General features: G+C 52.2%; 1 protein-coding gene across 1 annotated transcript in view; it reads right to left on the bottom strand.

Annotated features, from left to right (window-relative positions):
- PPP2R1A (protein phosphatase 2 scaffold subunit Aalpha) overlaps positions 1-23,211 on the bottom strand; it is a 95,447-nt gene extending 72,236 nt beyond the window's left edge. Inside the window, exons 1-9 of the mRNA XM_075329054.1 lie at positions 23,086-23,211; positions 21,116-21,206; positions 19,997-20,097; positions 19,681-19,913; positions 18,122-18,269; positions 17,874-18,029; positions 17,378-17,492; positions 1,018-1,088; positions 773-907 (exon numbers count right to left, since the gene is read on the bottom strand). Of these exons, the coding sequence (XP_075185169.1) occupies positions 773-907; positions 1,018-1,088; positions 17,378-17,492; positions 17,874-18,029; positions 18,122-18,269; positions 19,681-19,913; positions 19,997-20,097; positions 21,116-21,206; positions 23,086-23,163 (1,128 nt within the window). The 5' untranslated portion in view covers positions 23,164-23,211. The remainder of the gene's footprint in view (positions 1-772; positions 908-1,017; positions 1,089-17,377; positions 17,493-17,873; positions 18,030-18,121; positions 18,270-19,680; positions 19,914-19,996; positions 20,098-21,115; positions 21,207-23,085) is intronic.
- Positions 23,212-24,342: the final 1,131 nt, after the last annotated feature.

The raw sequence follows: 24,342 nt of genomic DNA, 5'->3' as shown, positions 1-24,342 counted from the left end.
CCATATATAACAGCGCACAGCAGACACTGCTCAGTAGCCACATATGGCAGCATACCAGCAGACACTGCTCAGTAGCCACATGACAGCATGTCAAGGGAGGAATTTTGGGTAAAGAGTGCTAATGGTATCTTCATACAGGGAATCCAGAGACTGTGCCGTATTAGCTGTATATCAGTGCCGATATATCAATGTATCAGACAATGAACACACAGACATGTTCTCTCCTTCAGCCAGCGTCATCAACTGAACTCGTGTATTTTGAAAAAAATTATACAAAATGCCACTTCGGCCTTGAAGCTAAACAGGGAGTGAGGAGTATTCCACTCCTTAATTTCTCTCAGCATATTATAAAACACATCTTTGTTTCTTGTACATTCTGTGTGAACACTAGTGATAAGACCTTTATTCATCATTGAAAGACTTCCATCGTTTGTACATCTGTTCACTCATTCTTGGTAACCCCTTCATGACTATACAGCTTTGATTATATTATAGGTCTGTGCAATTGCTACATAGACACACAGATTATGCAACTACATCTAGAATTTTGATTATTGACATACACAGATATTCTTATTAAGTTTAAACAAACAAGCTATAGCTCAGACCACCTTCACAAGCATACCGGCAGACATTGCTCAGTAGCCATATATGACAGCATACCGGCAGACATTGCTAAGTAGCCATATATGACAGCATACCGGCAGACATTGCTCTGTAGACCCACATGACAGCGCACCGGCCCACATCTCAGTAGCCGCTATATACTCACTTCATCTTTCAACTGAGCCAGGAAGAGGGGGAGAAGATGCTCAATGGTGTTTTCCTTGCCCAGGATCGGAGACAGGCCCATGATGACCGAGGCAAGGGCCGATTTCACGTGCTGGTTGGCATCAGACACCAACTCCTAGGGTCACAATGAAAGCAGAACACACAAATGAGACATCTTGTGATAATGGCTTCTGCACTTTTGTGCAGGGTGAAATTTGTGACGAATCCGCCACAAATACAAAGTACCTTGATGCACGGCAGGATCTGGGTCATGATCACGTTCTCCCGACAGTCGGTGGACAGGTTTTCACAGAACTCTGCAATAAAGAGGCAGAAGAGTTCAAAAACAAGCAGTAATGTATCAGTGTCCCACACCCTAATTCTAGCACATTTGTTCGATACATACTATTATACCATGGAGCGTGTCCGAGGGTTTGGAGGCGGCTATGTCGGCTGTGTTGCACAGCTGGCATCAGCCGACTAACAGCATCAATTGCAACTGTAAACGTCTTAACTGCCATTGTTAAATGCTGTAAGTAATTTGATAACAGTGATCCAGCTCAGATATTCAGGAGCCAATCACACTCCCCGAGATGCGATCACGGGAATCAATTGTTTCCCAATGAAAGCCGGGAACCTGCTGAAGGTCCCAGTCGTGTTATTTTTCATGTTTGGCCATAGACAGGGGCGTCGTATTAGACTGATTTTTTACTACATACTATACAGCAGCAGTAGTTGAGTAGACGGCAAGTATCAAGCAAAAAAAGTTGTCAACGTCATTAGCATCAGGTAGGAAGAATCGCTGGCTGAACACAGACGTCATCAGGGACCATCACCATCGAAACAGAAGTGAGAGATGTCAGAACTACTTTAAAAACCATACAAGATCCCAAATAATGGATGGAAGAAGGGAATTTTGTTACTTACCGTAAATTCCTTTTCTTCTAGCTCTTATTGGGAGACCCAGACGATTGGGTATAGCTACTGCCCTCTGGAGGCCACACAAAGCACTACATTAAAAGTGCAAGGCCCCTCCCCCTCTGGCTATACCCCCCCGTGGTATCACGGGTTCTCCAGTTTTAGTGCCAAAGCAAGAAGGAGGAAGCCAATAACTGGTTTAAACAAATTAACTCCGAATAACATCGGAGAACTGAAAAACCGTTCAACATGAACAACATGTGTACCCGCAAACAACAAAAAAACATCCCGAAGGACAACAGGGCGGGTGCTGGGTCTCCCAATAAGAGCTAGAAGAAAAGGAATTTACGGTAAGTAACAAAATTCCCTTCTTCTTCAGCGCTCTATTGGGAGACCCAGACGATTGGGACGTCCAAAAGCTGTCCCTGGGTGGGTAAATAAATACCTCATGTTAGAGCTGCAAAACAGCCCTCCCCTCCGGGGGTGTCACTGCCGCCTGCAGGACTCTTCTACCTAAGCTGGCATCCGCCGAAGCATAGGTATGCACCTGATAATGCTTGGTGAAAGTGTGCAGACTGGACCAGGTAGCTGCCTGGCACACCTGTTGAGCCGAAGCCTGGTGACGTAATGCCCAGGACGCACCCACGGCTCTGGTGGAGTGGGCTTTTAGCCCTGAAGGAACCGGAAGCCCCGCAGAACGGTAGGCCTCTAGAATTGGTTCTTTGATCCATCGAGCCAGGGTGGCTTTAGAAGCCTGCAACCCCTTGCGCGGACCAGCGACAAGGACTAAAAGTGCATCGGCACGGCGTATGGGCGCCGTGCGGGAAATGTAGATTCTGAGTGCTCTCACCAGATCTAGCAAACGTAAGGCCTTTTCATACCGGTGAACCGGATGAGGGCAAAAAGAAGGCAAGGAAATATCCTGATTAAGATGAAAAGAGGATACGACCTTAGGGAGAAACTCCGGAATGGGGCGCAGCACAACCTTGTCCTGGTGGAACACCAGGAAGGGAGCCTTAGATGACAGAGCTGCCAGCTCAGACACTCGCCGAAGCGATGTGATTGCAACAAGAAACGCCACTTTCTGCGACAGCCGAGAAAAGGAAACTTCCTTCAGAGGCTCGAAGGGCGGCTTCTGGAGAGCAACTAGTACCCTGTTCAGATCCCATGGATCTAACGGTCGCTTGTACGGGGGTACAATATGACAGACCCCCTGCAGGAACGTGCGCACCTTAGGAAGACGTGCTAGACGCTTCTGAAAAAACACGGATAGCGCCGAAACTTGCCCTTTAAGGGAGCTGAGCGACAAGCCCTTTTCTAACCCCGATTGCAGGAAGGAAAGAAACTTGGGCAATGCAAATGGCCAGGGAGACACTCCCTGAGCAGAGCACCAGGACAAGAAAATCTTCCACGTTCTGTGGTAGATCTTAGCCGAATTCGACTTTCTAGCTTGTCTCATTGTGGCAATGACTCCCTGAGATAATCCAGCAGATGCTAGGATCCAGGACTCAATGGCCACACAGTCAGGTTCAGGGCCGCAGAATTCTGATGGAAAAACGGCCCTTGGGACAGTAAGTCTGGTCGGTCTGGCAGTGACCACGGTCGACCGATCGTGAGATGCCACAGATCCGGATACCACGACCTCCTCGGCCAGTCTGGAGCGACGAGTATGACGCGGCTGCACTCGGATCTGATCTTGCGTAGCACTCTGGGCAAGAGCGCCAGAGGTGGAAACACGTATGGGAGCTGAAACTGCGACCAATCTTGAACCAAGGCGTCTGCCGCCAGAGCTCTTTGATCGCGCGACCTCGCCATGAATGCCGGGACCTTGTTGTTGTGCCGGGACGCCATTAGGTCGACGTCCGGCACTCCCCAGCGGCGACAGATTTCCTGAAACACGTCCGGGTGAAGGGACCATTCCCCTGCGTCCATGCCCTGGCGACTGAGGAAGTCTGCTTCCCAGTTTTCTACGCCTGGGATGTGAACCGCGGATATGGTGGATGCTCTGTCCTCCACCCACATTAGAATGCGCCGGACTTCTTGGAATGCTTGCCGACTGCGCGTCCCTCCTTGGTGGTTGATGTATGCCACCGCTGTGGAGTTGTCCGATTGGATTCGGATCTGCTTTCCTTCCAGCCACTGTTGGAAGGCCAGTAGAGCAAGATACACTGCTCTGATCTCCAGAACATTGATCTGAAGGGTGGACTCCTGCGGAGTCCACGTCCCCTGAGCCCTGTGGTGGAGAAATACTGCTCCCCACCCTGACAGACTCGCATCTGTCGTGACTACTGCCCAGGATGGGGGCAGGAAGGATCTTCCCTGAGACAATGATGTGGGAAGGAGCCACCATTGTAGAGAGTCTTTGGCCGTCTGGGAAAGCGAGACTTTCCTGTCCAGGGACGTTGACTTCCCGTCCCATTGGCGGAGAATGTCCCATTGAAGTGGGCGCAGATGAAACTGCGCAAAGGGAACTGCTTCCATGGCTGCCACCATCTTCCCTAGGAAATGCATGAGGCGCCGCAAGGGATGCAACTGGCCCTGCAGGAGAGATTGCACCCCTGTCTGTAGTGACCGCTGCTTGTCCAGCGGAAGCTTCACTATCGCTGCTAGAGTATGAAACTCCATGCCAAGATACGTTAGTGACTGAGTCGGTGATAGGATCGACTTTGGAAAGTTGATGATCCATCCGAAAGACTGTAGAGTCTCCAGCGTAGCATTCAGGCTGAGTTGGCATGCCTCCTGAGAGGGAGCTTTGACCAATAAATCGTCTAGGTAAGGGATCACCGAGTGTCCCTGAGAGTGCAAGACTGCTACCACCGCCGCCATGACCTTGGTGAAGACCCGTGGGGCTGTCGCCAGACCAAATGGAAGAGCTACGAACTGAAAATGGTCGTCTCCTATCACAAAACGTAGAAAACGTTGATGTTCTGTAGCAATTGGCACGTGGAGATAAGCATCTCTGATGTCTATTGAGGCAAGGAAGTCTCCTCTGGACATTGAGGCAATGACAGAGCGGAGGGTTTCCATCCGGAACCTCCTGGCGTGCACATGCTTGTTGAGCCGTTTTAGGTCCAGAACAGGACGGAACGAGCCGTCCTTTTTTGGAACCACAAAGAGATTGGAGTAAAACCCTTGCCCTTGTTCCTGAGGAGGGACTGGGATAACCACTCCTTCCGCTTTTAGGGAATCCACCGCCTGCAGCAGAGCATCTGCTCGGTCTGGCCGTGGGGAGGTTCTGAAGAACCGAGCTGGAGGACGAGAATTGAACTCGATTCTGTACCCGCGAGACAAAATGTCCGTCACCCACCGGTCTTTGACCTGTGACATCCAAATGCCGGAAAAGCGGGAGAGCCTGCCCCCGACCGGCGATGCGGAGGGGGGGGGCTGGAAGTCATGAGGTAGCCGCTTTGGAAGCGGTACCTCCATTTGCTTTCTTGGGGCGTGTGTGAGTCCGCCACGAATCTGAATTTCTTTGCGTCCTCCGAGTCCCTTTGGACGAGGTAAATGGTGTCTTGCCCGAACCTCGAAAGGACTGAAACCTCTGCTGCCACTTTTTCTGCTGAGGTTTGGGTGTTCTGGGTTGTGGTAAAGAGGAGTCTTTACCCTTGGACTGCTTAATGATGTCAGCCAATGGCTCGCCAAACAGTCTCTCTCTAGACAAAGGCAAACTGGTTAAACATTTTTTGGAACCAGCATCCGCTTTCCAGTCCTTTAACCACAAGGCTCTGCGCAAAACTACCGAATTGGCGGACGCCATTGAGGTGCGACTGGTAGATTCTAGGACCGCATTGATAGCGTAAGACGCAAACGCCGACATCTGCGTGGTAAGGTGCGCCACTTGCGGCACTGCTGGATGCATGATAGCATCCACTTTTGCTAAGCCAGCTGAAATAGCCTGGAGTGCCCAGACGGCTGCGAATGCCGGAGCAAACGACGCGCCTATAGCTTCATAGACAGATTTTAACCAAAGGTCCATCTGTCTGTCATTGGCATCTTTAAGTGAAGCGCCATCCTCCACTGCAACTATGGATCTAGCTGCAAGTTTGGAAATCGGGGGGTCCACCTTTGGACACTGTGTCCAGCGCTTGACCACCTCAGGGGGGAAAGGGAAACGCGTATCTTTAGATCGTTTAGAGAAACGCCTTTCCGGGTGAGCGTCGTGCTTCTGGATTGATTCTCTGAAGTCAGAGTGATCTAACAAAGCACTCAATTTACGCTTGGGATAAAGGAAACGAAACTTTTCCTGCTCCGCAGCCGCCTCTTCTGCTGAAGGGGCTGGGGGAGAAATATCCAACAGCCTATTGATGGCTGAGATAAGGTCGTCTACCATGGCATCCCCATCCGGGGTATCCAGGTTGAGAGGGGTTCCAGGAGTGGATTCCTGATCACTCTCACAGGGAGACTGATTGCGCTGAGACCCTGAGCAGTGTGAAGACGTCGAGGGTCTTTCCCAGCGAGCTCGCTTAGGGTGGCTGGGGCCATCATCTGAGTCATAATCCTCGGCCTGTGAAGCCGGGGACCCCCCTATGGGCTGGATACATTCCAAGTAAGGGGGACCTGAGGACAGAGGCCTCGCCGTGCCCAGAGACTGAGCCCCATGCATAGATTGCAAGGTCTCAAGGATTTTTGCCATAGATACAGACATATTATCTGCAAAAACTGCAAAGTCCGTCCCTGTCACCGGGGCAGAACTTACAAGCGTCTCAGCCTGGGTCGCTACCTCTCCTGACTCCGGCTGGCGAAGCAGCACCGGGTCGGAGCATTGCACACAATGGGGGTCATCAGAGCCTGCTGGTAGATTAGCCCCACATGCAGCACACGCAGTATACACAGCCCTTTTTGCCTTGGCCGCCTTGCGTTTTGAGGATGACATGTTGCTGCTTCCACAGAGCGATCTGGGATATGCAGCCAGAAGCGCACCTCACAGTGCAAGAAATACAATATCTATATAACTGTATCCAGTACACTGATACACAGTGAGGCACTAGAGGGACCAGCACAGAAAAAACGCTTACCGCCCGCTTAAAAAGCGGGTGTGTGGTCGCCAGATAGCCCCTAGTCCAGGTCTCCCAGAGCCTTGCGTCCTTCCTCCAGCCAGGCATGCATGTAATGGCTGCCGGCGTCTCGAGAGAGGAAGGGGGGCGGGCCCTGGGCGTTCCTGGCCAAGAGCGGGAAGCCTGCTTCCCTCTGTGCATAGTGTGAGGGCTGGAGCATGTAAATCAGGCTCCAGCCCTCGTCGCTGCTTGCGAACAGCGTCTCTCCCCTACCCTGAATGACAGGGTGGGGGCGGGAACGAAACGGAGCTGCCGGCGTCCTAGGCCCAAAAAGCCGGGGACTAAAGTTATAACCGCCGCCGCCGTAAAAGCGCGGACGGCGGATCCCCGGCGCACCACAAGTCACAGCAGCGCCGCCCGGTCCAGAGGGGGTCGGCGCTGCGTTCCCATACACAAAACATCCCCCAGTAATCTGTAGGGACACTAACTCCAACATTGCGGTCCCCGGCGCACTACAACACCCAGCCAGCCCGGAGTGTGTCTGTGCCTGCCGGGGACACAGAGTACCTGTAAGATGCAGGGCCCTGTCCCTGATCGTACTCCTGCTCCGAATCCATCAGGTTCTAATGGGTCTGTGGATGGAGCCCGGCATCAGAGCTGAGAGGCCGGCAGGATCCCACTTCCACAGAGCCCTACCAGGGGATGTGGAAGGAAAACAGCATGTCAGGCTCCAGCCCTGTACCAGCAATAGGTACCTCAACCTTACAACACCATCCAGGGGTGAGAAGGGAGCATGCTGGGGACACTATATGTGTCCTCTTTTCTTCCATCCGAAACCGTCAGCAGCTACTGCTGACTAAAATCTGTGGAGCTATGCATGGAATGTCTGACCTCCTTCGCACACAAAGCTAAAAACTGGAGAACCCGTGATACCACGGGGGGGTATAGCCAGAGGGGGAGGGGCCTTGCACTTTTAATGTAGTGCTTTGTGTGGCCTCCAGAGGGCAGTAGCTATACCCAATCGTCTGGGTCTCCCAATAGAGCGCTGAAGAAAAGGACATAAAAGGTTTGTTAGAGTCGGTCAGGTGACGAGTTCTAACTGTACTTTCTACCTTCGACCTTATTTTTTGATATGCGCACATTGCAGGAAAAAAAAAAAAAAAAGGACTCAGACTCTCGGACTCAGACTCTCGGACTCAGACTCTCGGACTCAGACTCTCGGACTCAGACTCTCGGACTCAGACTCTCGGACTCAGACTCTCGGACTCAGACTCTCGGACTCAGACTCTCGGACTCAGACTCTCGGACTCAGACTCTCGGACTCAGACTCTCGGACTCAGACTCTCGGACTCAGACTCTCGGACTCAGACTCTCGGACTCAGACTCTCGGACTCAGACTCTCGGACTCAGACTCTCGGACTCAGACTCTCGGACTCAGACTCTCGGACTCAGACTCTCGGACTCAGACTCTCGGACTCAGACTCTCGGACTCAGACTCTCGGACTCAGACTCTCGGACTCAGACTCTCGGACTCAGACTCTCGGACTCAGACTCTCGGACTCAGACTCTCGGACTCAGACTCTCGGACTCAGACTCTCGGACTCAGACTCTCGGACTCAGACTCTCGGACTCAGACTCTCGGACTCAGACTCTCGGACTCAGACTCTCGGACTCAGACTCTCGGACTCAGACTCTCGGACTCAGACTCTCGGACTCAGACTCTCGGACTCAGACTCTCGGACTCAGACTCTCGGACTCAGACTCTCGGACTCAGACTCTCGGACTCAGACTCTCGGACTCAGACTCTCGGACTCAGACTCTCGGACTCAGACTCTCGGACTCAGACTCTCGGACTCAGACTCTCGGACTCAGACTCTCGGACTCAGACTCTCGGACTCGCCAGAACAATGGCTCCAATAACCACTAATGTTACCTTTTAAGAGCCGCAGATATAGGTTGACCTTGAAAAAAAGTCAAAGGGACAGGTTTCTAATTTTCCTTTGCAAAAAAAAAAAAAATGCAATAGTGATGGGATGGTAAACCTCCCCATGGCTGCTGACTCTGCCCCACACCTTGGTGACACGGCCCAGGTACTCATCTAGCTTCGGATCTGACTGGACGTATTACTTAGTTTAGCCACAGTCCCTGACTTCACAAATCACTGCTGAAGTTATGGAAACAGAAGGGTGTCTATAGAGAAGAGGAAATTATCACCTTCTTGGATACACACAAAAAAATAAAAATCTACAGGTGGGTACATTTATAAGAATCCTAAGTAACAAAATCCACCCTGAGGGTCGCACTTCTATTATCTACAGGGCCCATATACTGACACTATTTATTTTCCCATAATAGCCCCCCCTGTGGATTTCCCCATTGGCCACTTTATATTCTGCGGAGCATTTTTTGCTCATTTTACTATGCATAAAATATTGATATTTTACTATTTGGATTATCACTTCTGTTGTCCGCTCCTTATCGGAGATGGCCAGGTTCATAAATCTATTCCAGGGACTGTTTTCATCCTTCACAAAAGCTGAGGCTTAATGAGAAGACATCCTAACGACCCAGTCTCCCAGCGCGGCTCCTTAATAGACTCTTGGCCGCCTCCTCGCTGCTAGAGGCCTGGAGGGCTGGAGTCGAGACGCACGGCGGCGTCTACAGATCAATGACACTAAAATGTCACATTAAGGATTAGGACCCCATTGTGTGACGGCTCGGGGGCCTCAGTCCCGGGGACAGCAGTATCCTCACAGTAAGACGCACCCGTATATTATACTAACATGGAGATTTATCACCGCACAGTCACCCTCAAATGTTACACGGCAGATAAACAACATTGCTGCCAATTGCAATAAATGGGATAGAAAATATCTAAAATATCTATATCTACAATATCACAAGTGGAGCAAAGAGAAGAAGGGAATTTTGTTTACTTACCGTAAATTCCTTTTCTTCTAGCTCCTATTGGGAGACCCAGACAATTGGGTGTATAGCTTCTGCCTCCGGAGGCCACACAAAGTATTACACTTTAAAAAGTGTAACCCCTCCCCTCTGCTATACACCCTCCCGTGCATCACGGGCTCCTCAGTTTGGTGCAAAAGCAGGAAGGAGGAAACATATAAATTGGTCTAAGGTAAATTCAATCCGAAGGATGTTCGGAGAACTGAAACCATGAACCAAAAGAACAATTGAACATGAACAACATGTGTACACAAAAGAACAACAGCCCGAAGGGAACAGGGGCGGGTGCTGGGTCTCCCAATAGGAGCTAGAAGAAAAGGAATTTACGGTAAGTAAACAAAATTCCCTTCTTTTTTGTCGCTCCATTGGGAGACCCAGACAATTGGGATGTCCAAAAGCAATCCCTGGGTGGGTAAAAGAATACCTCGATAAAAGAGCCGAAAAACGGCCCCCTCTTACAGGTGGGCAACTGCCGCCTGAAGGACTCGCCTACCTAGGCTGGCATCTGCCGAATCATCGGCATGCACCTGATAGTGTTTCGTGAAAGTGTGCAGACTCGACCATGTAGCCGCCTGACACACCTGCTGAGCCGTAGCCTGGTGCCGCAATGCCCAGGACACCGACGGCTCTGGTAGAATGGGCCTTCAGCTCTGCAGGAATCGGAAGCCCAAAAGAACGGTAGGCTTCAAGAATCGGTTCCTTGATTCACCGAGCCAAGGTTGACTTGAAAACCTGAAATCCCTTACTCTGGTCCGCGATAAGGACAAGAGCGCATCAGAACGGCGCAGGAGCGCCGTGCGAGAAATGTAGAGCCGGAGTGCTCTCACCAGATCTAATAAATGCAAATCCTTTTCACATTGGTGAACTGGATGCGGACCCCAAGAGGGTAAGACGAAACGGGGATACCTTAGGGAGAAAGTCCGGGACCGGACGTAGAACCACCCTATCCTGGTGAAACACCAGGAAGGGGGCTTTGCATGACAGCGCTGCCAGCTGAGATACTCTTCTGAGTGATGTGACTGCCACTAGGAAGGCCACCCTTTGCAAGGCAAATGGCCAGGGAGTAAAACCCTGATCAGAGCACCAGGATAAGAAGATCCTCCAAGTCCTGTGCTAGATCTTGGCGGACGTTGGTTTCCTGGCCTGTCTCATGGTGGCAATGACATCTGGAGATATCCCTGATGACGCTAGGAGCCACCACACAGTGAGGATTAGAGCCGTAGAATTCAGAAGGAAATATGGCCCTTAAGGCAGCAAGTCTGGTCGATCTGGGAGAGTCCACGGTTGACCCACCGTGAGGTGCCACAGATCCGGGTACCACGATCACCTCGGCCAGTCTGGAGCAACGAGGATGGCGCGGCGACAGTCTGACCTGATCTTGCGTAACACTCTGGGCAGTAGTGCCAGAGGAGGACATACATAAGGCAGTCGAAACTGCGACCAGTCGTGAACTAGCGCGTCTGCCGCCAGAGCTCTGTGATCCTTGGACCGAGCCATGAATGCCGGGACTTTGTTGTAGTGCTGAGACGCCATTACATCGACGTCCGGCGTTCCCCAACGGCAACAGATCTCTAGAAACACGTGCGGGTGAAGACCATTCCCCTGCGTCCATGCCCTGGCGACTGAGAAAAATCTGCTTCCCAGTTTTCTACGCCCGGGATGTGAACTGCAGAGATGTTGGAGGCTGTGGCTTCCGCCCACAGCCGAATCCGCCGAACTGCTCGGAAAGCTTGATGACTGCGTGTGCCGCCCTGGTGGTTGATGTACGCAACTGCCTTGGCGTTGTCCGACTGAATTCGGATCTGCCTGCCGTCCAGCTACCGCTGGAACACCCTTAGGGCTAGATCCACTGCCCTTATCTCCAGAACATTGAACCGAGGGGAGGACTCTGTCGGAGTCCAGGTTCCCTGAGCCGAGTGGTGGAGGAAGACCGTTCCCCACCCTGACAGACTCGCGTCCGTCGTGACCCCAGCCCCGGCTGGGGGCCGGAAGGATTGTTCCTTCGCCCAGGAAGTGGAAAGAAGACACCACTGAAGAGAGGTTTTGCTGCAAGGGAAAGAGACGTTCTTGTCTAGGGACGTCGACCTCCTGTCCCATTTGCGGTGTCCGATAGAATCGGACGCAGACGAAACTGCGCAAGGGAACTGCCTCCCTTGCTGCCACCATCTTCCTGGGACAGTGCATGAGGCGCCTCAAGGGGTGACTGGGCCCGAAGGAGAGATTGCACCCCTGTCTGTAGTGAACGCTGACTATGCAGCGGAAGCTTCACTATCGCTGAGAGAGTATAATACTCCATCCCGAGATAAGTCAGTGATTGGGTCGGTGTCAGTTTTGACCTTGGAATTTTGATGATCCACCCGAACCCCTGGAGAGTCTCCAGAGCAATGGTCAGGTTGTGTTGACATGCCACCCAGGAGGGTGTCTTGACTAGAGGATCGTCTAGGTAAGTGATCACCGAGTGGCCCTGTAGGACCGCCACCACTGCTGCCATGACCTTGGTGAAGACCCGTGGGGCTGTCGCCAGGCCGAATGGCAGTGCCACGAACTGAAAGTGTTCATCCCTGATGGCGAAACGCAGAAAGCGTTGAAGCTCGGGTGCGATCGGCACATGGAGATAAGCATCCTTGATGTCAATTGATGCTAGGAAGTCTCCTTGTGACATCTAGGCTTCAGAGTGTTCACCGCCTGAAAAAGTGCATCTGGTTCACTCGGGGGGCGGAGATGTTCTGAAGAAACGAGTCTGAGGACGAGAGCAGAGCTGTATCCTGTAACCGTGAGACAGAATGTCTCTCACCCATCGGTCTTGGACTGGGGCAAGGACGAGACTGTCTAGTAACTTCATCCAATTGCTCGCCAAACAAACGGTCGCCAGAAAATGGCAAACCGGTTAAGAACTTCTTGGAAGCAGAGCCTGCCTTCCATTCCCGTAGCCACATGGCCCTGCAGACTGCCACTGAATTGGTTGATGCTACCGCTGTACGGCTCGCAGAGTCCAGGAACGGCGTTCATGGCGTAGAACGAAAAAACCTACGCCTGAGAAGTGAAGGACACAACCTGCGTGGCAGATGTATGTGCAACCGAAATAATCTCAGCCAGAGAAGCTGAGATAGCTTGGAGTGCCCTCACGGCTGCGAAGGCTGGAGCAAAAGATGCGACTATGGCTTCATAGATGGATTTCATCATAAGCGTTATTTGCCTGTCAGTGGCATTCGTGAGAGATGGACATCTGCCCCTAATACTACGGATCTAGCCGCCAGCCTAGAGACTGGAGGATCCACCCTGTGACACTGAGCCCAACCCTCAAGCCCGTCAGGGGGGAAAAGGGTAACGCGTGTCAATAAGGCGCTTAGTAAGCGCTTGTCCGTCAAGTTCTGTGCTACTGGACGGCCCCTCTGGAGTTAGAGTGATCGAAAACACGCACTCCTGATGAATTCGGGGAAGGTTCCCAGCGGGCCCGCTTAGCCTATCATAGGCCGCGGTCCGTGACGGAGTTCTCACCGTGGGATCTGGGTGTTACCCCAGGATGTTGTACCGACCCAGAGGGACCCGGGAGCGATGAACTCACAGCTCCCTGGCCCTGTGGTATCGGTCTGGACTGCAAGGCTTCCAGTATCTTAGCAGACCCTCTGTCCATAGACTGAGTCCTGTGATGTGAAAGCTATTCAGAGATTTGCTGATTCCATCATGCAAACTCTGTCGCTGTCATCTGTGCAGTGCCTGTAATATAGCCGCACAAGAGGTACCGGTTGTAAAATAAGCCAGTGCCTTGGCACCCTTACTCTTTAAGAGCAGACAACAGCATGTCGTCCGCAGAGTAATCTGTGAGGGTATACAGCCAAAAGCAAATAATGCTGCCGAACAGTGAGATCATATACCATATAAATAAACACACATACATACATACATACATACATACATACATACATACATACATACATACATACATATATACACACACACTGCGGCCCCAAGGGGGGGACAGCACCTGAAAAACTGGTGCCCCCCAGTGCTCAGTGAGGGGGAAGGAGGATACCAACGTATGCTCCAGCCCTCCCTGCCGACGTCCAGTCGGCCGTCCCGTCGTTACCCCTGACTGGCAGGCCCGAGAACGGGAGTATATGGCACTAGGCCGTAAGAGCTGGGGACTAAATTTAAAAACGCGGCCGGCAAACATGGCGCGGTCGGCGCGGTAGTCCCAGTCTCACAAACCAGTCAGCAACCGCTGCGGCGTTTGTAACACAGATGCTGCATGCACTGTCCCTCAGGGGACACAGAGTACCTTATGATGCAGGGCTCTGTCCCTGTAGTCACAAAAGTGCGGGAATCTGGTGGCCTATAGTGATCAGTGAGGGGGGGCGGAGGACAGCGAGGTGCGCTCCAGCCCTCACTGTCGGCATCATACCGACCGTCCCGCCTTTCTCCCTGACTGGCAGGCTCAGGGGCGGGAGTTTAACACACTAGGCCGCAAAAGCCGGGGACTAAAGTAAAAACCGCGGCCGGCAAACAGGCACGGTCGGCGCGGTAGTCCCAGACAAAAAAATCCAGACCGCAGTCACAGCTCCGTCTGAGGCCAAGGTGCTTCATGCACCATCCCAACGGGGACACAGAGTACCTGTAGATGCAGGGCCATGTCCCTGACGATACTCCGTCTCCTGTCCGGCAGATTCCCCCAGGGGCTGCGGATGTGGCTTGTGGCCACCAGATTCCCTGCCCCGGGTCTCCCTCAGCTGCAGCCAGAAGTTGCTGAAAACATGGCTGACGGCGTTCTCTGTGCAGGAGGGAGGCGTGAGCGTAGTCACAAAAAGTGCGGGAATCTGGTGCCCCAGCGTGAGTAGTGAGGGGGCGGAGGACAGCTCAGTGTACTCCAGCCCTCACTGTCGGCGTCATACCGACCGTCCCGCTCTTTTCCCTGACTGGCAGGCCTGGGGGCGGGAGAATCCCATACTAGGCCGCAAAAGCCGGGGACTAAAGTTAAAACCGCGGCCGGCCGGCAGTGCACGGTCGGCGCGGTAGTCCCGGACCCATACCCACGCCGCAGTCGCTGCAGCGTCTGGGCCTAAGGTGCTTTATGCGCCGTCCCAACGGGGACACAGAGTACCTGTGGATGCAGGGCCATGTCCCTGACGATACTCCCGTCTCCTGTCCGGCAGATTCCCCCAGGGGCTGCGGAGGGAGACCGGTCCCAGTGTCTGGATGACCGGATAGGATCCCACTTCTCCCAGAGCCCCTAAGGGATGGGGAAGGAAAACACCATGTGGCTCCAGCCTTTGTACCCGCAATGGGTACCTCAACCTTAACAGCACCGCCGACTCAGTGGGGTGAGAAGGGAGCATGCTGGGGGCCCTGTTATGGGCCCTCTTTTCTTCCATCCGATATAGTCAGCAGCTGCTGCTGACTAAAACGTGGAGCTTGCGTGAATGTGTGCCTCCTTCCACACAAAGCATAAAACTGAGGAGCCCGTGATGCACAGGAGGGTGTATAGCAGAGGGGAGGGGTTACACTTTTTAAAGTGTAATACTTTGTGTGGCCTCCGGAGGCAGAAGCTATACACCCAATTGTCTGGGTCTCCCAATGGAGCGACAAAGAAACTAAAGGCCCCGTCACACTAAGCAACATCGCTAGCAACATCGCTGCTATCGAACAACTTTTGTGACGTTGCTAGCGATGTTGCTGTGTGTGACATCCAGCAACAACCTGGCCCCTGCTGTGAGGTCGTTGGTTGTTGCTGAATGTCCTGGGCCATTTTTTAGTTGTTGCTGTCCCGCTGTGAAGCACAGATCGCTGTGTGTGACACAGAGCAACAACTAAATGTGCAGGCAGCAGGAGCCGCCTTCTGCGGAGGCTGGTAACCAATGTAAACATCGGGTAACCAAGAAGCCCTGTCCTTGGTTACCCGATATTTACCTTTGTTACCAGCGTCCGCCGCTCTCACTGTCAGTGCCGGCTCCTGCTCTGTGCACATGTAGCTGCAGGACACATCGGGTTAATTAACCCGATGTGTGCTGTAGCTAGGAGAGCAAGGAGCCAGCGCTAAGCATTGTGCGCTGCTCCCTGCTCTGTGCACATGTAGCTGCAGGACACATCGGGTTAATTAACCCGATGTGTGCTGTAACTAGGAGAGCAGGGAGCCAGCGCTCAGTGTGCGCTGCTCCCTGCTCTCTGCACGTGTAGCTGCGTGCGCTGGTAACCAAGGTAAATATCGGGTTGGTTACCCGATATTTACCTTAGTTACCAAGCGCAGCATCTTCCACGCGGCGCTGGGGGCTGGTCACTGGTTGCTGGTGAGCTCACCAGCAACTCGTGTAGCGACGCTCCAGCGATCCCTGCCAGGTCAGGTTGCTGGTGGGATCGCTGGAGCGTCGCAGTGTGACATCTCACCAGCAACCTCCTAGCAACTTACCAGCGATCCCTATCGTTGTTGGGATCGCTGGTAAGTTGCTTAGTGTGACTGGACCTTAAGGGAAGATGACATTCCTCTGTTTTATAGTGCAGATAGTACTGTCTTCCTGTCTCCGATTGTAAATATAAGCGCAGATAGTACCGTCGCCCTGCAGAAGGCCACAGAGGCACACACACAGTACCGCCGCCCTGTAAAAAGCCAGAGGCACAGACCCTACCGCCGCCCTGCAGAAGGCCACAGAGGCACAGACCGTACCGCCGCCCTGCAGAAGGCCACAGAGGCACAGACCGTACCGCCGCCCTGCAGAAGGCCACAGAGGCACAGACCGTACCGCCGCCCTGCAGAAGGCCACAGAGGCACAGACCGTACCGCACCCTGCAGAAGGCCACAGAGGCACAGACCGTACCGCCGCCCTGCAGAAGGCCACAGAGGCACAGACCGTACCGCGCCCTGCAGAAGGCCACAGAGGCACAGACCGTACCGCCGCCCTGCAGAAGGCCACAGAGGCACAGACCGTACCGCCGCCCTGCAAATCATGGAGTGCACTATCGCCTTGTCTGTTACTATAAACACAATACCTAAGATACCCCGGTCTTCTCCAGTAAGTGACTGATAATGGCACAGAAAGTACTAACTCCCAACCCACATATATCAAAGAGACAGTACTTATTAACGGCAACCACATGGGCAGAATTTGCAAGACCTTCTTGTTTGGCTCTGAAAATAATGTGGACACAGATCGCACTGCCTTCCTTTTTCAGAGCACGTACACAGTTTACTCGTGACCATTGAGGAAGCCACTGTCAGTTGATCGATGGGGGTTGCAGAATATCAGATCCACGCCGATCTGACACTGATGACCTGATCAATGCAAGGTCCCAGATGCCAGACCTCCACCAACCAAGATACTGATGACCTGATCAATGCAAGGTCCCGGATGCCAGACCTCCACGAACCAAGATACTGATGACCTGATCAATGCAAGGTCCCGGATGCCAGACCTCCACGAACCAAGATACTGATGACCTGATCAATGCAAGGTCCCGGATGGCAGACCTCCACCAACCAAGATACTGATGACCTGATCAATGCAAGGTCCCGGATGGCAGACCTCCACCAACCAAGATACTGATGACCTGATCAATGCAAGGTTCGGGATGTCAGACCTCAGCCAATCAAGATACTGATGACTTGATCAATGGGGGTGATGCATGTCAGACCCCCACAGATTTGATGCTGATGACTTACTGTAAGAATATGGCATCAATATAATAAACCCTGGACAATCAATTTTAACTTCTGAATAGTAGTAACCGGCCCTTGTAGTTACCTTTGACCTTGTTGGAGGCCGCAGCTCGCACCTCCGCCTCACAATCCTTCATCAGGTTTTGGAAAGCGGGGACCAGGTCAGTCTTGGTGATTTCTGGACCAACAGCTTTCTGGAGCTACATGTAAAGGAAAAGACATGACCCGGGATTACAAATAATGAAGGTTATACTATCGAGACTTTAGCAGAAAGTGATCACCAGGATATTACTGTTGTATCTCGTGGGTTTCACCCATCACTAGAAAAGGGAGGGGGGGGTTGTCTCCTCCGGCAGGACCACAGACGGGAGGAGATGAATGGAGGGAAGGGCTCGGACCATACTAAGCCTTGTGCTCAACCATCCTCGTCAGTGCCTCAGACTTAAGTGGCAAGGAGGTGGTGAACTGTATCTCCAGTCCCGTGGGTCTGAATAGGTCAAAATTTGGGATTTAAAGAAACGACAATTGACATTGTCGTTTCTTTCAGTTACAAATTCTGCCCCCAGAACACAATCACTTACCTCAGTGAACTTGTCGGCCACCATGTAACGAACCCGCCACGACTTGTCCTCGGTGGCCTGGCGCAGCGTGGGCATCACCATCGGCTCCAGCTCCTCCTGGGGCAACAGCTGGGCAATGTTGACGCAGGCCTCCACGGCCAATAAACGCACAGAATCCTGGGAAAAAAAAGCACACGTAAAGGGCCTCGATTAGACCATGCATGCGAGATGTATGTGGACGGGCCCACTACACGGGTTACGGCCTGTACCTGCTCATCAGAGGCCAGATTGGAGAACATGGGGATTATCTCGCCCTTCACGTGTTCCAGCTCCAAAACTTTAGCAAATTCTCCCAATTTCGAGGCGGCGGCGCGTCTGACCATCGGGGTGTCATCGGAGCACAGATTACGGAAATGCCTGGGAAGGAGGGGAGGAAAAAAAAAAAAAATTATTAACCCCATTATCTTACATGAGATCTAAGGAGCTGTTGGTTTAAAGGGATCGAGGAAGCCGAGATCTAAAGGGGCTCTTGGTTTAAAGGGATCGAGGAAGCTGAGATCTAAAGGGGCTCTTGGTTTAAAGGGATCGAGGAAGCTGAGATCTAAAGGGGCTCTTGGTTTAAAGGGATCGAGGAAGCTGAGATCTAAAGGGGCTCTTGGTTTAAAGGGATCGAGGAAGCTGAGATCTAAAGGGGCTCTTGGTTTAAAGGGATCGAGGAAGCTGAGATCTAAAGGGGCTGTTGGTTTAAAGGGATCGAGGAAGCTGAGATCTAAGGAGCTGGTGGTTTAAAGGGATCGAGGAAGCTGAGATCTAAGGAACTGTTGGTAATTTTTGGTACCGTGCACCCTCTATATAAAAAGAGGACAGAGTTTTTATAGTGCAAACTAGTACAAAAGATTTTATTAAGACATAAGGTGAACATCCATTCGAAGCATATAAAATATATACCAGGACCAAGCCCTATATACAGATCACTCAGGGGTCCAGAATATACAGAACATTTACAAAATTGCAAGGAAATTATTATTCTACAAATATTCCATTTTGGACTGTGCCCATAGTGAACATGACCCCCTCAGGATCCCATATGCGTTATTAACCTATACTGCTTGCATATATACTACCGACAGTGATGATAAGATCAAAAATAGCGGCTGGTCACAGGAAGAAACCTAACAAAAAAAAACGCCCGACGTATATTTCGAAATGTTTGGTGTCAATTCTTCATCAGGGGAGAGGCATTCTGATTGTGTCCCTCAGTTCACCGGGTTTAAACAGCGGCCGTGGAATTCAGGCCTACCCAAAAGTCCCGGGATGGCGCTCACGCTGACTCGCTGGTCAAGTCCCGCGAGTCATCAGCCGTCACGTCATAATCGAGCATGCGCGGGAGCGAGGACGCGTGCACCCTCTATGTAGCATCAGTGCAGGCAAACAGCTCCCTATTGCTCAGCTTTATCAGCACCACCCCTGGGACTAAGGTGGGACACATATAGCTCTAAAGGAAACCACACAATAAATGAACAACAATTGGACATTATTTTGCTCCTCAGTTACTCTTTTTGAAAATACAACAGGGCGTTCCCACTCCCCCCCGTGTCAGTAGGGTGTGTCCATATGCAGCCTTATGGGCATGTATGAAGCCATTAGTTCAGGTTAGGAGACCTACAGTCAGTCCTGTGGTTCATACACAACCCGTGATATATGGCCGTCTGAACCCAGCCAGCAATGATTGTATGTTGTCAGACTTAAAAGCATATACATTTCCAGGAGGAATAACTGAGGAACACCCCAATGAATAACTGTCCTGGTAATGAATGCATATACTCACTGTCTGAGTTCCGCTTTGACGGTGCTGGAGACCCGGGGATAGCAGACGCTGAACAGACCGCAGGCCGACGTGCGGGACGTGAACCAGTCTCCGCTGGCCAGGCGCTTCACCAGGGGTACAAAGTGCGCCTCGAGGTCTGCGGGGGAGTGCTCGTGGGAGATGGCCCGAAGAGACTCCACGGCTTTGTCCCGCACCACGGTCTCCTCCACCGTGGCCAGGCTCTCTAGAGGGGGCTGCAAGAGACAGGACCGGTCAGGGAGACGACGCACAGACAGGGCCAGAGAGCGGTGCTCATTACCTCCATAGAAACACCTACCAATAAGCAATGCACAAACTCCGGGCCCCCGACCAGGGACGTAAAGGTCCCCAACTGTTCAGCCAAGGCCAGCAGCACTTCATCCTCATCATAGATGGTATCTGCAGGTAACAAGACATACACTGACACATCCAGGTTTTCTCATTATGCCCACCTGACATCAAACTTCTGCCCCCTTTACAGACTGACCAAGAGCGATTAAAACCCTTTCCACCGTATGTGGGCAAAGGAAACCACAAACTATCAGGCATATCAATAACTCGAATGGGGGATGCAGATCTAGATGCCAGTAGTCCTCAGGATCCAGGAGCGTCCCAGAGATCAGACCCCCACAGATCAAAACATGGTGACGCATCCTAAAGATATCCCTTAAAGGGGTTGCTCACTATTTCGACAGTGATGGCCTATCCTTAGGATAGGTCATCAACGTCTGATCGGCTGGGGTCCAATACTCTGCACCCCACTGATCTGCTGTTCTTGGTCCCGGCAGCCAAAAAATGAGGAGTTTTGGCACTGACCAGTCTTCTCATAGCGGCCACGAACTGAACATCCGCCTCCTATTGATTAGGATAGGAGGTGGATGTGCAGTAACCGGCCGCCATCGGAAGATGGCTCAGTGCCGGAAATTAGCATTACCACCTGCTGGGACCAAGACCAGCTGATCTGTGTCTGTGCGGAGTGTTGGACCCCGGCTGACCAGACATTGAGGACCTATCCTAAGGATAGGCCATCAATGTCAAAGTAATGGACAACCCCTTTAAAGAGATAGACATACCCTTTAAAAGAGAGTTTCAAGTCTTTAGGACAGGTGATCAATATAAAATGTCGCCAGTATCAGATAAGAGGGAGACGGACGCCCGGCAGCCCCCACCCATCAGAAGCGGCAGCCAGATGTACAGCGCCAAACACTGTAGTGGCCGTTCCAGGGTACTGCAGATCAGCTGAGGCTCCTGTCAACAATCACTACAGTGTACAGGGCCGCCGCCAGAATCGGGAGCAGCCAGCTGCCGGACCCCCAAAAATCCGATAACGATGGGCAGAAAAGAAAAGGCTTTCAATATGATAAACCCCTTTAAATCTCCATCTTCCAGTGTATTTTTTGTCTTACCCCTCACGTACCTGTCAAGAAAGGCAGGAGCTCGCTGCGGGTCCTCTCCACCCCCAGGGCCAGAGCAATGGTGGACAGCTTCTTAATACTGTTCAGACGGAGCTGCAAGGAAAAAACAAAGACGTTTATGTTCTGCAAAACAAACTGCATCTAACCCTACCTGAATATCCACCATAACAAAAGGACAACGTCAATAGACAAAGTGTTCCCCAATACTCAGACCCCAACCCAAGTGCCAACAGCCCCTCACTACACGATATTGGGGGGCTGATACATTACCATGATGCCAGGGGCATGACAAAACGGAGGGTGCAATTAAAAAAATACTTGTCCTGCACCCAAAACGAACCCCCTACACAGCGCTGAGTTACTGATTCATGCTTCCAGGGGGTTCCTTTTAAAAAGCTTAACCCCCAAACAAGTGATCGGTGGTAGCGCTGCCACTCCGTGGACAACGCTGTGCAGGGATTCTGAGGGTCTGTCAGTCAGACCCCCGGGGAGCAGGACGTCAGAATTTAAGGATATGTCCGCTTTCTAGAAGATGGGGCAGAACCTCTAGTTATAGAAAAGTAAATCATGATATTATTGAGGCGATCCTACCCTTCCCCCTGGGGCACAACCTGCTGCCCCCCCCAGAGCTGATGTCACCTGCCCACGTGTGAGCCATTACATCTGATCACTTTGGAGGATGTTGACTATGGCTACTGGGGTCCGACCTCTGGGACTGCAATCCAGAGAAAGAAGAGGAGGCAGCACAGCGGCCCCCCACTCAGCAGACGTCAGCCCCCCAGAGACAGTTACGCATGAAGTAAGCAGGCAACAGAGGAGGAAGACCCCACTACTGAGTGTCTGCTGAGCAATGTATCTAATCCCAGCTTCTGAAGCCAATCCCACGTGATACCGTTTGCTGAACCATCTGTGTGTTTGCGTCTCCGCGCCCTTCCCCTGTGTGTGATGCCGTCTGCGCATCCGAGCCCTTCCCCTGTGTGTGATGCCGTCTGCGCATCCGAGCCCTTCCCCTGTGTGTGATGCCGTCTGCGCATCCGAGCCCTTCCCCTGTGTGTGATGCCGTCTGCGCATCCGAGCCCTTCCCCTGTGTGTGATGCCGTCTGCGCATCCGAGCCCTTCCCCTGTGTGTGATGCCGTCTGCGCATCCGAGCCCTTCCCCTGTGTGTGATGCCGTCTGCGCATCCGAGCCCACCCCCTGTGTGTGATGCCGTCTGCGTATCCGAGCCCACCCCCTGTGATACCGTCTGTGTATCCGAGCCCACCCCCTGTGATACAGTCTGTGTATCCGAGCCCTTCCCCTGTGATACAGTCTGTGTATCCGAGCCCACCCCCTGTGATACAGTCTGTGTATCCGAGCCCTTCCCCTGTGATACAGTCTGTGTATCCGAGCCCTTCCCCTGTGATACAGTCTGTGTATCCGAGCCCTTCCCCTGTGATACAGTCTGTGTATCCGAGCCCTTCCCCTGTGATACAGTCTGTGTATCCGAGCCCTTCCCCTGTGATACAGTCTGTGTATCCGAGCCCTTCCCCTGTGATACAGTCTGTGTATCCGAGCCCTTCCCCTGTGATACAGTCTGTGTATCCGAGCCCTTCCCCTGTGATACAGTCTGTGTATCCGAGCCCTTCCCCTGTGATACAGTCTGTGTATCTGAGCCCTTCCCCTGTGATACAGTCTGTGTATCTGAGCCCTTCCCGTGTGATACAGTCTCTCAGCTCACCCTGGGTGATACAGGGTATCTGAGCCCTTCCCCTGTGATACTCCTGCAGGTGGGGGCGTGTCCTAGCTGTAATAGCCGCAGCCGCTCAAGCCCCGGTGCCGCACTACAGCTCCCAGCATGCCCCCTCGGCAGGACACAGGGGCGGGCGGACCCGTATCAGCCATTTCCGGCCTCTCAGGCCTGCCCGTCCCCGGCGGATTACCGGCCGCACCCCGCCCCCTGTACACGGTCCCCGGCGGCCCCTCCGTCCTCACCTGCACGTCCTCATTGCGCAGCTCGTCGATCAGCACGGCAATGGGATACAGAGAGTCGTCCCCGTCAGCCGCCGCCATCTTGTTTCTTCCTGTCAGGGAGAATGTGAAGGGGCGGGGACGGGGGCTCCCAAGCTTTCATGCAGGGGTAGGAAGCTCCGCCCTATTACGTAGACGTCACCACGTAACGTTCCTAGCTACGCTTCCGCCTGAGCAGCGTTCCCTGGAGACCGTCGCTAGGCAGAGCTGTTACTACGTCGCTACCGTGACGTCATCAGGTGAAGCTCCGGCCGCCATTTTGGTGAAGGGCAAGTGGGCAGATCCAATTCTTGCCATTTCTTAGTTCTTGTGCCTGTAATTGTCATTCCAGGACTGATTAGAGTCAGAATATGTGAGGGTGTGAGGAATTCTGCTCTGGGGTACAAAACTAGTGCGGAGTCGCCATGGTAACAGCCACATTAACCCTTTTTTAACTTTTGTATCGCCAAATGAGGGCTGCGAGCTGTAGCGCTGTTACCAGATAATTTACTGAAATAAAATGCAAGTGCGTTCAAATGGCAAAAAACGCTCAATTCCACCATTTTTTTTTTCAGTTCAGCTTTTATGGGTAAAAAAATCCTACAAAGACATTTTCCCCCTCTTAATGCCGCCAATAATCCATACAAATCCAATCAGAACCAAACTGAGATCATTTTGAGGCAGAAAACAGAATTTAAAAAGCTTAAATAATGTGATTGCATAAGTTTTCACACCCTCTTATAATCGGAGATGTGGTTGTGATCAGGATCAGCAGATTCCATGTTACACAGTCGGCCACCATCATTTACTATGATTCCGACTAACCCCAGAGAATCTGTCGCTGTTCCAAGAGGATTTTACTGACATTTTCTGGGCCATAAACAACTGACAATAGAGCAAAGGGTTTCATTCTTGAAAGTTGTCAGTCAGGAGAAGGGAGACAAACATTTCCAAGGCATTAGAACTACAAGACAAAGAAAAAGTGGGTTAAAATTTGGACAACACTCAAAAATTGAGGAACAGACCGGAACAAAATTGGCCTGAGAGGCTGAAAGCAACAATAAAGGAGCTGCAGGAATTCTGACCAGTACTGTTTGTGGCCTGCATGTGACAACAATCTCCCGTATTCTTCATATATCCGGTCTGTGGTGTCAGGTGGAATGACGGAAGTCTTTACTTGCAAAGAAAAACATCCAAACCCGGGTACGCGTTACCAAAACCTCCGTCATGTCTGCCAAAGGC

Source organism: Anomaloglossus baeobatrachus, chromosome 11, assembly GCF_048569485.1.
Source record: "Anomaloglossus baeobatrachus isolate aAnoBae1 chromosome 11, aAnoBae1.hap1, whole genome shotgun sequence".
Classification (NCBI taxonomy): Eukaryota; Metazoa; Chordata; class Amphibia; order Anura; family Aromobatidae; genus Anomaloglossus; species Anomaloglossus baeobatrachus.
Note: the sequence above shows the minus strand (reverse complement) of the source record. Positions and strands in the feature narration are given on the sequence as shown.